General features: G+C 35.8%; 1 protein-coding gene across 1 annotated transcript; it reads right to left on the bottom strand.

The window, feature by feature from the left end:
* Positions 1-422: 422 nt before the first annotated feature.
* Positions 423-14,479, bottom strand: LOC143550816 (uncharacterized). The gene is made up of 14 exons (XM_077041404.1): positions 14,303-14,479; positions 3,965-4,052; positions 3,780-3,920; positions 3,554-3,651; positions 3,326-3,409; positions 3,053-3,186; positions 2,782-2,854; positions 2,662-2,707; positions 2,469-2,578; positions 2,258-2,365; positions 2,137-2,196; positions 1,536-1,597; positions 1,143-1,458; positions 423-634 (listed from the first exon to the last, which is right to left on the bottom strand). Exons 1-14 carry the CDS (start codon positions 14,477-14,479, stop codon positions 437-439), a joined length of 1,695 nt encoding a protein of 564 aa, XP_076897519.1. The 3' UTR covers positions 423-436.
* Between the last annotated feature and the right edge of the window lie 1,732 nt (positions 14,480-16,211).

The following is a 16,211-nucleotide window of genomic DNA, read 5'->3' as shown; positions in this document are numbered from 1 at the left end:
AAGACCCTGCTATATCTATATGCCCTTCAAACTCGCTTCAATAATGGAATCTGACCCGGGTCTCGATTTTATCTATATGCTAGATTTGGAAACCTATTAATGATAAGACCCCGCTATATCTACATGCTAGACCCGAGAACCAATTAATGACACGCAGATATCACAGGTCTTATAGCCATAGGTCTTACCCGTTTCATGCTCACCCTTAAATTTCAAGTATGTAAGTAATTATATAACCTTTCACCAATTACCTCCAATGTAATCAAAAGTAAATATTAAGAAGTTTAAACTAGTGTAACATAATTAAAAAATAATAATATTGTTCTATAATTCCACTGCAATACAACTTGGCAGGGTTTTGTATACAAGCAAAATTACAAAAATACAACTTTCACTCTTTTCTAATAATGACTCATCCTTACATCATTCTTTAAACTTAACCAAGGTCTAAAGGAAATATGGTATCGAATACATTCCTAGCAAACACATGCCGCACTTCCTGTATGCTTCCGATCGCCAGCATCTCATAATTAATCTTCCCGCCTTGCTTTGGCACAAATCTGGATTCCTTACCTTGATTCACACATTCAAATATCTTCACTGCCTTTAAATGCATGTGTAGAGAAATGAACACCTGAACAAATAACGTTAGAAAGGTGCCTGTGCGATGCAGCAACACAAAAATTGGTAATCAAGTAACACGGTAACCTTTTTTGAATTAAATAAAACGACTATAGCGATGCCACACTCAAATTAAAAAAAAAATGCTTGTTTTTATGGTAAATTAAATATATAAACACACACACACATATAGGGGAAAGTTAACGTACAAATGAAATTAACGTGCTAAACGAGAGAATCAATTAGAGTAATTATATATACAAGTAGAGTAATTATGTAATTACATCATAGAGTAATTACGTAATTACTCTATGATGTAATTACATAATTACTCTACTTGATTCTCATGTTTAGCACGTTAATTTCATTTGTATTTGATCGAATGAAAAGTTATGACCATTTAAATCCCCAGGGCAAAGTTGGTTTAAAATGAAATTAAAAATAACGAATATATATGGTAGTATACATATAAATAAATTCCAAAACTACACGCCAACGTTATCAAAGAAAACGCTGATTACCAGATCAGAATAAGGTGCTTTAGGGTAGCTACTCATCGCCCTTGACACATAATATGTATCCGTCATATTAGTTAGCGCCTTATTAACCGATGATCCAAGCTCCAAAACCTCTTTTTCGAGTGTCTTATTTTCAAGGTTGTTTTTAGGCTCTGATAACTCATGGTACGTTGTAACATGCGGTTTGGATATTTTTCTAGCTATGCTAATAGCTTCCTCCATATCTCCACCATTATGAACCGCTAGGCTAAATGCAGCAACCACTAACGGTTCCCTTGGTCGCTCTAACATCGCCATGTGGAACGCTAAAATCGCCACCCTGTAAATAATAATAATATGTTGATGCAACTAAAAAGTAAAAACTCATGTATATTATGCATACTGCCAAAAACTTACCATAAACTACAATGGTATGGTCTGTCTGGTGCTAGAAGTTTATCCAAGTTTGAAAATAATGACTGCGGTTATACAATATGATAGAATTATTTTTGTTACAGCTCAATAATAACAATAAGCATATGTAAAGTGTAGGGGTGCAAACAAGCCGAGCTGCTCGAGACCGGCTCGTGAAATAGCTCCATCGAGCTGAGCTTAAATGAGCTCAAGCCTAAAAGTAAGCTCTTTTTGTAAACGAGCATGACTTCACTTGCCGGCTCGCAAGCCTAAACGCACCTGAAGTTAATATAATTTTTATAATATATATTTAATAATTGTTAATTAATCTTTGTAATGTTATGAAAAATCACTAAATAATATATATTAAGTTAAATATAAAATTATAACTGAAAAAATATATAAAAATAATTATAAACATATAAAAATTAATTAAGAAATAGTAAACGAGCAAAGCCCAAAACGAGCTTTAAAAATAGAGATCGAAACGAGCTCGAGCTATGTGTAAGTTAAACGAGTCGAGCTCGAGCCTAGTTGAGCTTGGGCTCGGCTTGGCTCATTTGCACCCCTAGTAAAGTGTGAAGTATAAAGTCATAAAGGTTACCAAAAGCATGTTGCCCTTCTTATCGCGTCTCCTAAAACCGTCACTAACAAAATACGCCGCCTAACAAAAATGAAAACAAGTCAATATATGAAAAACTGACAAAAGTTAGTAAACTTTTTACCTGAATCGGTAAGAGTAATTCTAAGAGACCAAATCTCCATAATACCCTCAATGATGGTTCTGCAGAACCGTATGCTAGCATGTAATTCATTTCCATAAGAAGCCTCCCCTTCAAACATATGATTAAAAGATTAAATATCCAATTTGTTCTTTTTAAGTATCAATCAAAAGATTAAAAGATGTGTTCGAATTAGCAAATAAATAATTGACACCTTGTCAAGCAGAAGAACTGAGTGTGCAAGGTGTTTTATAGCACGCGCAGTTTCTCTAGAAAAACCAAACCCTAAACGGGCAGCTATTCTAATGGCACGTAGTATGCGAGCTGCAACATGATTAAAGGTTTGGGATGCAGAACGTAATAAATTATTATTAAAAAATAAATTAAATCAAAATTAATAGACTCACCACAATCCTCAACAAATGAGAACCCGGCAGGATGAATAGTTCGCACCTACAGCAAAATTATATTAATTCAACAATGTTACACTTTAAAGAATATACTAATGTTGAATGATGCATGCATACTTTGGCTTTTTTAATATCCTCAATTCCTCCTACATAGTCATAAATCGTATTTTTATATGGATTGAACATCAGTCTGCAAATGAAACCAAAAAACGTTACTACTTTTGGAAGAGCTGAAAAGATACAAAAAAAAAATAATAATAATAAATATATAAAAACTAAAACTAAAACTAAAAACAAGAACGAAAAGATTCAGGAAGATGAACCAATTCAAGATAATATTGGAAACAAAGCCATTGAAGATTTAGGTTCCCAAGGCCAAAGCAGAAACCCGTTTATAGTTAAATCTCGTTGCATACAATTTCTCCAACGATTATGATCTTTCTCATCAAAGCCTTCATGTTGTTGAGAGGTCAAACCGGGGTCCACCAAGCGGTTTCTTGCTGAAGTGCTGAAACTCGAAACCTATTCATATCAGAATGGGTCACTTTTAGTCAAGTTGAGTAGACATTGAGACGATTATTATCATCTTTTTTCATTTAATTAAATAATTAGCGCATTCACTATGATTAAAATCACATGACTTGTTAGAATCAAGACAAACCTCTACAACATCATCACCAACGTGCACATGGTAAATAGGAAACCGTTTCCCGACAATCTCACACCATGAAAAAGCTTTTGTCACCTATGCAGTAATGAAAAAACAGACCAATTCGTCAACAATGTTCCTGTCGAGCTATTAATCAAACGTTTGGTTTGTTTGCAGCCCTATATGCACTAATTCAACATTCAAAAATACACAAAATATAAGTATGACTCACTAACTGACCTCTTTTAACTCTGCTGTAGTTAGCACATCAAAGTCTTTTGGTGTGCGTTTTAGTATTAGATCGCGTACACAACCGCCAACAAGGTAAACATCAAATCCTATAAAATGCAGATATATAAAAATATAAAATCCTCAAGCATTAAATAAGCCAAATGACTATGAAAAGCCAAATGTGGGCATTTTTACTAGCAGAATATTATTATTATTATTATTATTACTATTCAACCTTGTCTTTTAAGTCCATTTAAAACAATCCGTGTAGGCTTTGCGATCATCGAATTCGTAATCCCAAACTCTTTCGAGCTAAACTTCTTCCACTCCGGCACCAATTTCCTCCCTTCAACGCGTTGAATTCCAAGCACAGTTACTCAATCAACAACACAAAAACACATCATAAAAAATCTAACATACCTCCGTCACAGGGCACAGAATCAGGGGAGAAACTATCTGGACCGTCAACTGTATCAATTGCTGCAACACAACTCAGTCGAACCTGAACCTTCATGCACATGAAACACAACGATTAACAGAGAATTTACTAGGGCTGTAAACAAACCGAACAAGGCCTTGTTCATGTTCATCCGCTAAACTTCTATCAGACAAACGGAAGGTGCAAACGGAACACAACTTCTTTTTCGTGTTCATAAATTAAGGAAATGAACTTGTTCGTGAACATACACGAACGAACACAAACAATGTTTGGCTTGGCTACCAAGTTTTTGTTGGTGTTTATACTAGCATTCTTATTATTCATATAATTTAATTTTGTAATAAATTAATCACATAATACAATAATACTCACACATATATTTTTGTTTTATAGTTAATTTTTAAATAGACCTAAAAGAACACAAATGAACGAACATGGCCTCTGTTCGTGTTCATCATTTATTTATTAAACTCAAATCATCGTACTCAGTAAAACCCACCAATAGCAAACCTATGGTAGGGTCCGAAACATTGCCTCTACCCTGTAGGAATAAAAGTGAGACCCCTGGCTCGATTTGGACATAAGGCACGTAACACTCAACCATCGGGACCCCGGCTGATTGGTGCATGTACCCTTGTCTTTCGGTTATCAACGCTACCACATGATTAACATTCCACAACTTTCTTTAACGCTATTTTCAGGAAATTAGTCGTCGTGCAATTTTGCTTTTGCCCACCACACATTTATTTATTAAACTAACGAACATAAATGAACTGGTTTTCCAACAATCCAACCGTTGGGTTCGTTTACAGTTTATGAAGAAACGGAAATGAGGGTTAATGAGAGTCGAGAAACGTACAGTGGAAACTTGACGGAGGAGATAATAAGAATTGAGACGGAAACGAGGGTGGCATGTGTATCCTAAACCTAGACCCATTGCCATTGGATTGGATATGTGTTTGTATTGACTAAACTAAACTATCATTTTCTGGTTTCTAGGGTTTTAACAGATGATGATCAACAAGGGGTTTATCAGCAGTGGATGGAGAAGATAGATGATTTTATTATTATTATTTGGGCTGTTTTTTTAGTGGGCCGAGTCAAAGTCTGTTGACTGGGCTGTTAAGTACCAATGGGCCTTTGTTGTAGAGGTGCATAACTCATAAGTCATAACTTCATAAGTACCGGCTGTACATGACTTGCACGTACGACTTGGTTTTGGTTTCTTCCCGGACCTGTACCTGGAACCGGACATGTTGGAACCGGTTCCATCGTTACCCGGTCAAATACCTGACTATACCTTGAACCGATTTCTACCCAACCAGGTTTTGACTTTTATTAACCATATCCGGAACTGGTTCATACCATATTCTGGTTCCTGAAATACCCGGTTTGTGCACGTCTACTTTGTTGTAAGACAAGGTGCCTAAATTGGTTATGTTTTCTAAAGATATTTTCGGGTTTGGTCAAGAGTCGGGTCAGGTAGGAACCGGTTTTGGGTATGGTCGGTTTTTTTACCAGTTCGCATTTGGGTCTGGGTACGGTTTTTTCAGAGGAACTGAAACTTGGTTCGTACCTGTGGGTCGGTTCCGGTACACCGTGTTGGGTTCGGAACCGGGTTTTATGCCCAAGTCTATAAATAAGTGACCGGATCTTCAAATTAAAATATTAGTTTTTAAATAATCGCATAACTTTAAAATTATATGTTACTAGTTGCTTTAAACTTGCGGGAACTCGTTGGGTATCGGCCCATACCATATTAAAAACTTATGAGGTTGATTGTGTAACTTAATGGAACTTGAGTGTTACCATACTGAAAGGTCTGGTCGTGGGATTAATTGTGTAATTAGTGGAGCCTGAGAGTTATCATGCTAAAAAGAGTTGTGAGGTTAATTGTGTAACTAATAAAAGTTGTGTGGTACCATGTATAAATTGGTGTGTTGGGATGTGAGGTTAATTATGTAATCAACGGAGCTTAAGGAGTTACAATATTAAAAGGTTACAATGTTAATTGTGTAACTGAATGAAAGTTGTGAGGTACAATATTAAAATTAAAATTAAGAAGTTATGTGGTTTATCATTATAATTGGCACAAGAAGCACATATCTTATCTTTTGTGACAAGGGTTTGAGTGTTAGTTTTACTTCCACTTCATTGCTAATGGAGCGCAATCAACTTAACAACACGCTACTTGAATCATGGTTCCGACCCTAAACACTACACTCGCTTGCCTATTTTAACATAAACTTAAGGCTAGATTGAAATGCATAACAAAATTAGCAAAATTGGATTGACATCTTAGTGGAGATGCGAAGAGTGGGAGATATATTTAGTAAAAAGACGGCACATAGGTTTTTCATGATATTTCGATGGACTCCAACTCTATGTTTACAAACAAATATCGCGATTGAACTACTGGAGAATAACGCGGTTGAAAATTGTGATTTTGCAAACAAAAAAAACTAATATACTTTGACAATCATAATCTAAAATCAACAAAATTAGGCAAAATTTAAGTAACAAGCTATAAATCGGAAGAGAAATTGATGAAAACACTACCAATACCGATTTATGAGAGAAGTTGACGAACTCAATCGCGAGATCAATTTGGATAGATTTAATGAACTCAATCCCTGGACCAATTTGATAGAGATTGAGCTTTTAGCGGGTTATTGAAAAGCTGGAAGGCAAAAAAATAGATAATAAAACGTTGTCTTCCTATTATGCTAGAGATGATCCGTTACTTGTTTTTTTGTTACTATCTTGATCCGGGTTTCCTTTTTCTACTTTCAAATATTAACATACCCAAGACCACCCATAACAATTTATTTAAAGTCCAAACTACAAATACATACCTTGAGTCACTTGCCACACACAATAGATTAGTAAATCTATGAGGTTAAATGCCGCACTTACAAAACTAATAGGCTTTTGAGTTAATTTTTTCCTAGTTTAGTCTCATAAGGATTGTTATGAATCTAGAATATATAGGTTTATAAATAGAGATTATTTATAAACATTATTTATCACAAAATTGATAAACAATCAAGTTTGGACAAAATATTAATACCTATTGATTCTTTTAAGTTACTAAAAATAGTAAACACGAAAATAGAAAGAATTTTTTTTGAATGGTCCAAAAATAGAAATGTAAAATTTAATTTACTAAGAAATTAAATGAAATTAAATAACTAGTAATAGAGTCCATTAACACATTAACACCAACTACAAAATTGGGCACACCAAACCACAATGTTGACCATTAAAAGTCTATAACCGTGACCCCTTCATGTGTTTACGCCAAATACCGATTAAAATAAAATTAAATGTATTTTATTAAAGTACAATACGGGACATACAGTCAACAGAATTCTCATATATGCATAAAGTTAAAAAACATGTTTCTCAATCGAGTAAGTTTATCTTTAAATATTTGAAAATATCATTGCATATTAAAAATAGTTCGATTACTTTTCTAGTTACATATATTATTCAATCTACACGTTAAGTGTCGGCTTCGTATGGGATAATGGAGTGTAAAGGACAAGGTAGTAAAAGTTGTTACGTGGATTCTCGGCGGTTGACTGGAGAGTTGGGTGTACTCGGACATGGCTGTTGGATTTTATGGAACGGTTCGATAAAGTCAACGCGGCTGACCGAGTTTTGACCCGTTAGAGTTACACATTGGGTAACGAGCGTGAAACCCGCTTAAGTTAGTTAATCGGGTATGACATGAATTAATGAGATATTATGGAACGGGCTTTTGGAAACAAAAGATGGGTTTGGTGGGCCGTATTATAAACTAGTTAACCTATCATTAATCATAACCCTAGCCACCAAAAGAATCTTGATCTCTTTCATTACTCCACACCACCGCCGCTGGCCTCCATACCTCTACCGCTGCTGTACCGTGAAGCCATCACCGTCACCGGCCTCCCTTGCCGCCGTCGCTGTCCCTTCGCACCACACCACCATCGCCGCTGCTTCTCTTCTGCCGTCGCAGTTACTGTTCATTGGCTGCCACCGCCGCCGCACGCTGCGACTGTTGCTACAGTCCATCGCCACTGTTGCTGCCTAGTGTACCGCCACCTTCGGGTATCGTTTGTCACCTAGCATTGCTAATTAACTCTCGGTGTCTCGACCGGTTATTTATTAACCGAGGTAAACTTAAATATAACTGGTTTATAATAATTATATTTGATGGGTTGTTTATATTACTGTGCTTGTATGGTTTATTAACCAGATCCTGCCGGGGGCTACGTATATATTGATTAACTGGATTAATTAATTATTCGACTTATTATTGAACCGGGTTTAATAATAAATTTTTGACTGATCACCACTGGAACTCAACAGTGGTATTAGAGCCTTGGTTACAACGTACGAGTCGGTACCGGTATTTTAATCAGAATTAGAGCACAAACTTTAACTGGTTTTAAAGTTTCTGGTCTAATTAATTTTAAGGCAACTTTATATTTTGGTCAAAATTTTATTTTGTTTTATTTGACCAAAAGTTTGCCCGAATTTTGGTTGTTTGTTATGCAATATGTAAATCTGGCCTGACCGTGTTTGTGATTGTTTGTGATGTTTTGGTTTTGGCTTTGGCCAATGGTTGATTCAAATTTGTAATAGTTAGGGTTTTTTCCTTTATTGCATTTATTTTTTACATATTGTATTTCATTTATAAATATTGTAATAAACGAAGATCTGAAGACAAAGACTATGGAAACTAAACGGGAATCACGAAGTCAGTGGGAGTTGCTCAAGACGACGATTGGATGCACTCAAGTTCATCCTTGTGGTTGTTTGTGTGTTGTGATCCCGTGACCCGTTCGGTCTTGCTAATCGGCTATAGCAAGATCGAACAATTTTTAGCCATATAGATTTACATATCTATTTATTGCTTTTGTGGTTGCTTATTTTTATAATTGTTATATAATAACCAACCTCACACCAATATATATATATATATATATATATATATATATATATATATATATTAAAAGAAGATTTAAAATATTAAAACAATCATAATAAAACAAGTTCTAAAAGGAGTTTTACAACTTGTCAAATTTTGTCTTTAAAACAAAATTTGATTTAAAACAAATTATAACCAATCATGTTTTGCAAAATTAAACTAAATTTGCTTTTCCAAAACTAATAACTTAATAGGTAACTATTAACTTAAAGTTGGTTATTCATATCGCGGCAAACTTAGTTTTAATAGGTTATGTAAAACCGAGTCTCCTGAGAGATGAAAGGGTTCATCAAGTTGTCCCAATGAATACAGTAAAACTGGACTTTACTGTATTCGGTAATATTTAAAATTAATCCCGATTTTAAAATCAATAGTCTATGCCATCCTACTATAAGCCACACTTGAGGCATACTGCGAAACTTCAAGTGTTTGGAGCTACAACACGCACTTGATTTCTAGTTTATCCCTTCAAGGTGAAATGGTTTTCTTGACACATCTGGCCCTTTCACAAGTGACTATATTAGGGCGACTATTAATTTACTCTCCTATTACGTGCTAAGCTGTCTAGAGACTAAGGTGGGCATAGATGCGGCTAAACGTATCTACTTAGACAAGTATTGTCTTAATAGGCCTCATAACCGAGAGTTGTGCTTTATTCACATTGGCAATCGTTGTCTGTCTGCCTAACCACTTACTAATATTGTGTGATATAGCTGCCATTAGTAACTGGAAGCCATGTTTTCAAGTTCCTATTTTGTTAATGTTATTGGGTCATTGATAGTAGGATTAAAACATCGAAAATACTAATTAAATTACTTTTGCTTATTTAACAGATGTCAACTGATAATAACTCCTCATTCACCCTCAAGGCTATTCTTGAGAAATAAAAGCTGAATGACACCAATTTTCTTAAATGACACCAATTTTCTTGAATAGCACCGCAATTTAGGACTTGTTCTCAAAATTGCAAAGAAGCACTATGTTCTCGATAGACCTATTCCAACCGAGCCTGAAAACAATACTGTTGCTGCCAGAGAGGTTCTTGACAAGCATATAGACGACTCTGTTGAAGTCGCCTGCATTATGCTAGCCACCATGTCTTACGAGCTTGCTAAAGGCTTAGAAGATTTTGGTCCTGTGAGATGCTTGAGCAACTCAAGGGCATGTTCCAGAAACAAGCCCATCAAGAACGCTATGACACCATGAAGCAGCTTATCAACTATATATTGGAACATGGATCATCTGTTAGTGCGCATGTCGCTAAAATGAAAGGGTACATCGAACAGTTGAGGAAACTTTATTATCCTCTGTCAGATGAAATGGTAGCAGATTTCATCTTGAACACTCTTCCCAGCTCTTACGACAAGCTCGTAATGAATTTCAACATGAATGGCTGGGTGAAGACAGTGCCGGAGCTTCATGGACTGCTTAAAATAGCTGAGATGAATATTCCCACTAAGACTAATCAAGTTCTTATGGTTCGATCTGCTGGTGTCATGAAGCCTAAACCCAATGGGATAATAACGGTAAAGGCAAGAAAAAGGTTACTGTTGCTGCCAAGTCTGCCACCAACACTAACAAGGGTGTTGCAAAGGTACCACCGCCGCCTCCTAAAGAACGCCGGTGCTACAAGTGCAACAAAATGGGACACTGGAAGCATAACTGTCCCGACTATCTTGCTGAGCTGAAGAGGCAGAGGACCAATGGTGACAGCTCCTCTAAAGGTATTTCTATTTACGTTATTGAACTTTTCACTGTCTCTAGCAACACATGGGTATTTGATACTGGATGTGGTTACCACATCGTTAATGTCTTACAGGAGCTTGAAAACCCGAAGAAGCTGAAACAAGGCAGCATGGAACTCATCGTTGATGATGGGAAGAGAGTCCCAGTTCTTGCAACTAACACATATCGTTTTGCTTGTCCATTTGGCCTTGTAGTTACTTTGAATAACTGCTTGTTTGCACCTGGTTTGACCAGATAAAATTATTTCGGTTTCTTTACTATTTCAACAAGGATTTAAGTACGCTCTTAATGGTATTGCTATTTCTGCCTACTTGAATGTTATATTTTATTTTGAGGCTAAACCTCGAAATGGTATTTATGAGATTGATGTTCAAATAAACAATAATGTATATAATCTTTCTAAACGTATCAGATCTGGAATCAATGATACATTTCTATGGCATTGCCGACTTTGCCACATAAGCAAACCACGAGTTAAGAGACTTCAATCTGAAGGGATTCTTGAATCCACAGGACCGGTATCTTTTGATAACTGCAAATCTTGCTTAGCTGGTAAACTCGCCAAAAGACTTCTTCACTTATAATAATGAACGAGCAATGAATCTGTTAGGACTCATACATACTAATGTCTGCGGCCCCTTCAGGACCATGTCTAGAAATCATGAAAGATACTTTGTTTCTTTTATTGACGATTACAGTCGATATACTTATGTGTATCTTATGAAACACAAGCATGAAACTTTTGAAAAGTTCAAAGAGTTTCAAAACGAAGTGGAAAACCAACTCAGGAAAACTATTAAAATGCTTAGATTAGATCGAGGTGGAGAGTATCTCAGCTTAGAATTCATAAATCATCTAAAAGAGCGTGAAATTGTTTCACAGCTCACTCCACCTGGCACACCCCAACACAATGGCATGAGCGAGAGCAGAAATCGAACCTTGCTAAACATGGTCCGATCGGTGATGTGTAGAACTAACTTACCTCACTCTTTTTGGGGCTTTGCCCTTATGACCGCCGCCCGCATTGTCAATCTGGCTCCAACTAAAAAGGTAACAAAACCCCATATGAGATATGGCATGGGCGTAAACCCAATTTGTCTTTCTTAGAGTATGGGATGTGATTCATATGACACCAGTGATTCTGATGGCAAGCTCGATCCTCGTGGCGTAAAAGTTGTTTTCGTCGGATACTATAATCAAAGCAGATGCTATTTCTTCCATCCTGATATAAATGTGATTTCTATCAAAAGGAAGGGCCACTTCCTCGAGAAGGAAATTCTCGATCGAGGAACTGGAAATAATATTGTCGATCTTGAAGAAATTCAAGAACCACAAACAACTGCTAAGGAAGTTGGAACATCTGATCAATAAGTTGTTGTTGCTGATACATCAGACATAAACACAAGCACTTTTAGAAGTAATATGACTCGCATACCAAATTCTAAATACCTATGGCATCTAGATGGTCCCAAAGTCCTATTAGCAGCCGACTTAAGCGACCAACATGCTATTTGCAAATCTGCTATCTTAGATCCGGAATCTGAGAAACGGCAAGATGCAATGAATGCCGAGATGCAATCTATGCATGACAATCAAGTCAGGAACTTGGTTGAGCTACCCCCCGAGCAAGTGGATTTTCAAAAGGAAAACCGACATGCATGGAAATGTACAGACTTATAAAGCACGGCTAGTCACGAAATGTTTTACTCAAACTCAGGGTATTGACTATGATGAAACCTTCTCGCCCGCTGCTATGACTAAGTCAATAAGGATATTACTTGCTGTAGACGCGTAATGACTACGAGATATGACAAATGGATGCCAAAACTGATTTTCTTAATGAACACCTTTATGAATATGTCTATATGGTTCAGCATGAAGGTTTTGTCGATCCTAAATATCATAACAGGGTGTGCAAACCGAATAAGTCCATTTATAGACTTAAACAGGCATCTCGCTGCTGGAATCTTTATTTTGATGAGAAAATCAAAGAGTTTGGTTTTATAAACAATGAAGATGAGCCTTGTGTTTATAGAAAGGCTAGTGGGAGCAATATATCATTCCTCATCCTGTATGTGGATGATATACTGATAATTGGAAACAATATTCTTATGCTTAAGGAAGTTAAGCACAGGCTGGGATCTTGTTTGCAATGAAAGATCTTCGTGAAGTTGCTTATATTCTTGGAATCAAGATCTACCGAGATAGGCCTAAGCGGCTTCTAGGGCTAAGTCAAAGTACATACATAGACAAGGTAATGACACGCTTCTCAATGGATAACTCCAAGAAAGGAGTTGTCACCATGGCTAAAGGAACCGTGCTGAACAAATCCCAATCACCGGCAACGGACATTGAAACTAAGCACATGCAAGCAATTCCATATGCTTCAGTGATTGGTTCCATCATGTATGATATGTCATGTGACACTCCGCTAAACAGGTCTTTTTTCGTACAATGCTTAATAACGATTTCTTAACGTTAATTCCCGCATGATTTAAATTTTGTTGGGTTTAATCACGAGGAATCTAGCATAGGCCCATATATGCACGATACATTGCATATGGGTAATTTATTTCTATTTAAATTTCACAAAATTTCGGATTTTATCCGCAGGCACGGACGTTGGTGATATTTTAAATCCCTCGAATATATTTTAAATGACCCAGAAGGTTTAAAAACCAATTATATATAATTATAACCATAATCGTTTTATAAAATATTTGAGCATCAAATGCGAAATGATTCTACGAAAGTATTATTATTTACTTATTAAGCTATTATCGGTTAACAAACATAATAACGTTTAAACTCACACGCACACACATACGTGCGCGCGCGCACACACACATATATATATGGAGATATTTAACGTATGTTTAATATCTAAACACATTTAAACTTAAGTGATTGCAATTAGCTTATAGCTAACAATTAACAACAATAATGAGTTTCCCAATGCAAATCCTACGATTCTAACTCTCATCCAATTTCTTAACAAACTCACACAAACTTTCATTGTTTTTATTACTTTTATTATTTGTAGTTCAATTTTACAAAAGTAAATAAATGGTTAAAAACCATTCACAAGTAATATTACATGCACCACAAAAGTCAGTGAATTGAGATCTAATAAAATCCCACATCACTCCATAACAGTGACCATCATCATCACTCTCCATTTCTTGTGTGTCCTTCACCTACTGGCTTAGCCATACTCCTTTACTATTATATAACCAACACTTGCCATAAAGTACAAACCACAACACAATAACAAAGAAACGAAAATATTTACATTATCATCATCACTTTTCCTTGATGGATGTTTAACCAACACTCTCAACTCAAACCATACTTTTCAAATCTCTTTCAAACCACATGTTACCCCACCTATCATGAGTAACAAAAGTCAATCATTGTCTTCTCATTTAGAATCCCATAACACCACAACTATATCTTCATTTATTTTCTAACTTGACAACAAATCCAAGACACACCATACCCTCATCCCTAATATAAATCAATATACCCAACATCATTTTTAAACTTCAATAAAAACAATTTAAAGCTCTCTTTCTTCTTCTGTGTTGCATCAGACCAAACCCACACCATCCATTTCTTCACATTTTCCTACACCTCCCACCATAAACAACCACCACCCTAGCATTCCATCTTCTCGACATGCATCAGCCACCGTAGCACCACCACCTTTTCCTTCTGTGACCGTCTCTGCCTTCTTCACCACCTTCACCGCACACCATCTCCACCGTAGCATCACTGTAACATCTCCGAAACGTCACCACAACGCATCGCCGTCAAACCATCACCGCCATCAACCACCTCCACCCTTAGCGGCCGCCGCGAACCACGACCTCGAAAGTCCGGAACCACCATCATCGTCCATCACCTTTTCTCTCTCTAAATCTCTCTTCAGGTATTACGCACTCGCACTCACGGTTTTACTCTCTCTCTCTCTCTCTCTCTCTCTACACAAACACGCTCTACCTATACAAACATATATAAACATGTTACTAATATGTGGCACCTTCTGTTCAAAAATCAACACTGTGTAGGAGCTCTTTTCGGAGAAGTTAGGCGTGGCGAAACAAGCTCAAGACTCTCATTTCCCTCTAAACGTTAATACCAAAACTAAGTGAGCATAACCCCTCTAAACTTATCATTATAAGTTGTGTTTATGCTAGCTTTAACACCCAAATGCTAATCAACACTTAACACGTTAAAGAAAACTTATAATATCATACTTCAACTTATCATGCATGAAAGTTTCTTAAACAACTTGAGACTCCAACAGTTACGTTATGAGCACTAGATATGTTTATAAATGGAAAGCAAAAAGAATGAATCCAAGGGTTAGCTTTTCCTAAAAAGATATGTGTTACAGTATATATATTTGACATGAGAACATTAGTTGGTAAAATGAATGGAAACTAAACTTATAAAAAAAAACATAACAATTTGAACACAAAAAGATAATCGAGTATAAACCTGATTTATATGTTAATAACTTGTATCGGGAAACATGTGTGTGTGCTAATGGTTCAAGTGAAATTTGGATGAGTTAGAAAATTTTAATAAACCTATGAGGGAATGGCATAATTTTTATAAATGCTTAATGGAGAGATTTTTTTTAAAGTAAAGCAATTGATTTTAGTACACACATACATGTATTGTTGGAGTTAAAACATATTTTATAGCTTTAGTAAATGAACACAGTGAGCTTTTGTGTAACTAAATGGTTATAAATACTTACAAAACTTAAATATATATTTAAAGTAAAACTAAATATGTTTTGTGTTTTAAACAACACATAATAGATAATGCATATTTATTGACAAAACAAGAAGTAAAGAATAATACAGTTAGGTGATAACTTAGAGAGGATAAGATTAACATTTTTATTTCAACTACAATAATTTTTACATAGGCCTATATTTTAGGAAAATATATATTTATAACGTATAAATAATAACCTTTTAAAAAAAATGACTAAAACGATACCAAAAGTTTGCTTGGAAAAGTATAAAAAAAAATATATGAATTTCATATTTTATTAAAATATCGGCCATAACTTGAAAGTATTATCTTTTGAATTAATACTCCTAGCGAAACCGTTAGACAAAGCGACAATTAACGAGAAACGAATATAGTAAATCATATTCTTAATAATTATATAGTTATATAAATATGCATTTTCAAAAGGAATATAAAAACTTATCATCAACGGGTCGTCCAAAAATTAAACGAAACGTTCGGCTGGTGAAAGCAGCCGACACAAACATAACAAACGAAACGTCGGTTGGTGAAATCAACCGGCACAAAATAATAAACGAAACGACTAGTTGGGTGAAAGCGACTAGCATAACCCGACTTGCGAGTCGCTGACGAACTAACTGACCTTACACATTTAGGACGTGCGAAGGCAGTAGAACCGGGTTAATCTGAAATTTCTAGCGAACCGGCCACTGAACTCACAAGGTGAGTTTCAC

This window comes from Bidens hawaiensis, unplaced genomic scaffold, assembly GCF_021521415.1.
Source record: "Bidens hawaiensis isolate Kalapana, Puna unplaced genomic scaffold, B.hawaiensis_p1.1 tig00001016_1, whole genome shotgun sequence".
NCBI lineage: Eukaryota > Viridiplantae > Streptophyta > Magnoliopsida > Asterales > Asteraceae > Bidens > Bidens hawaiensis.
Note: the sequence above shows the minus strand (reverse complement) of the source record. Positions and strands in the feature narration are given on the sequence as shown.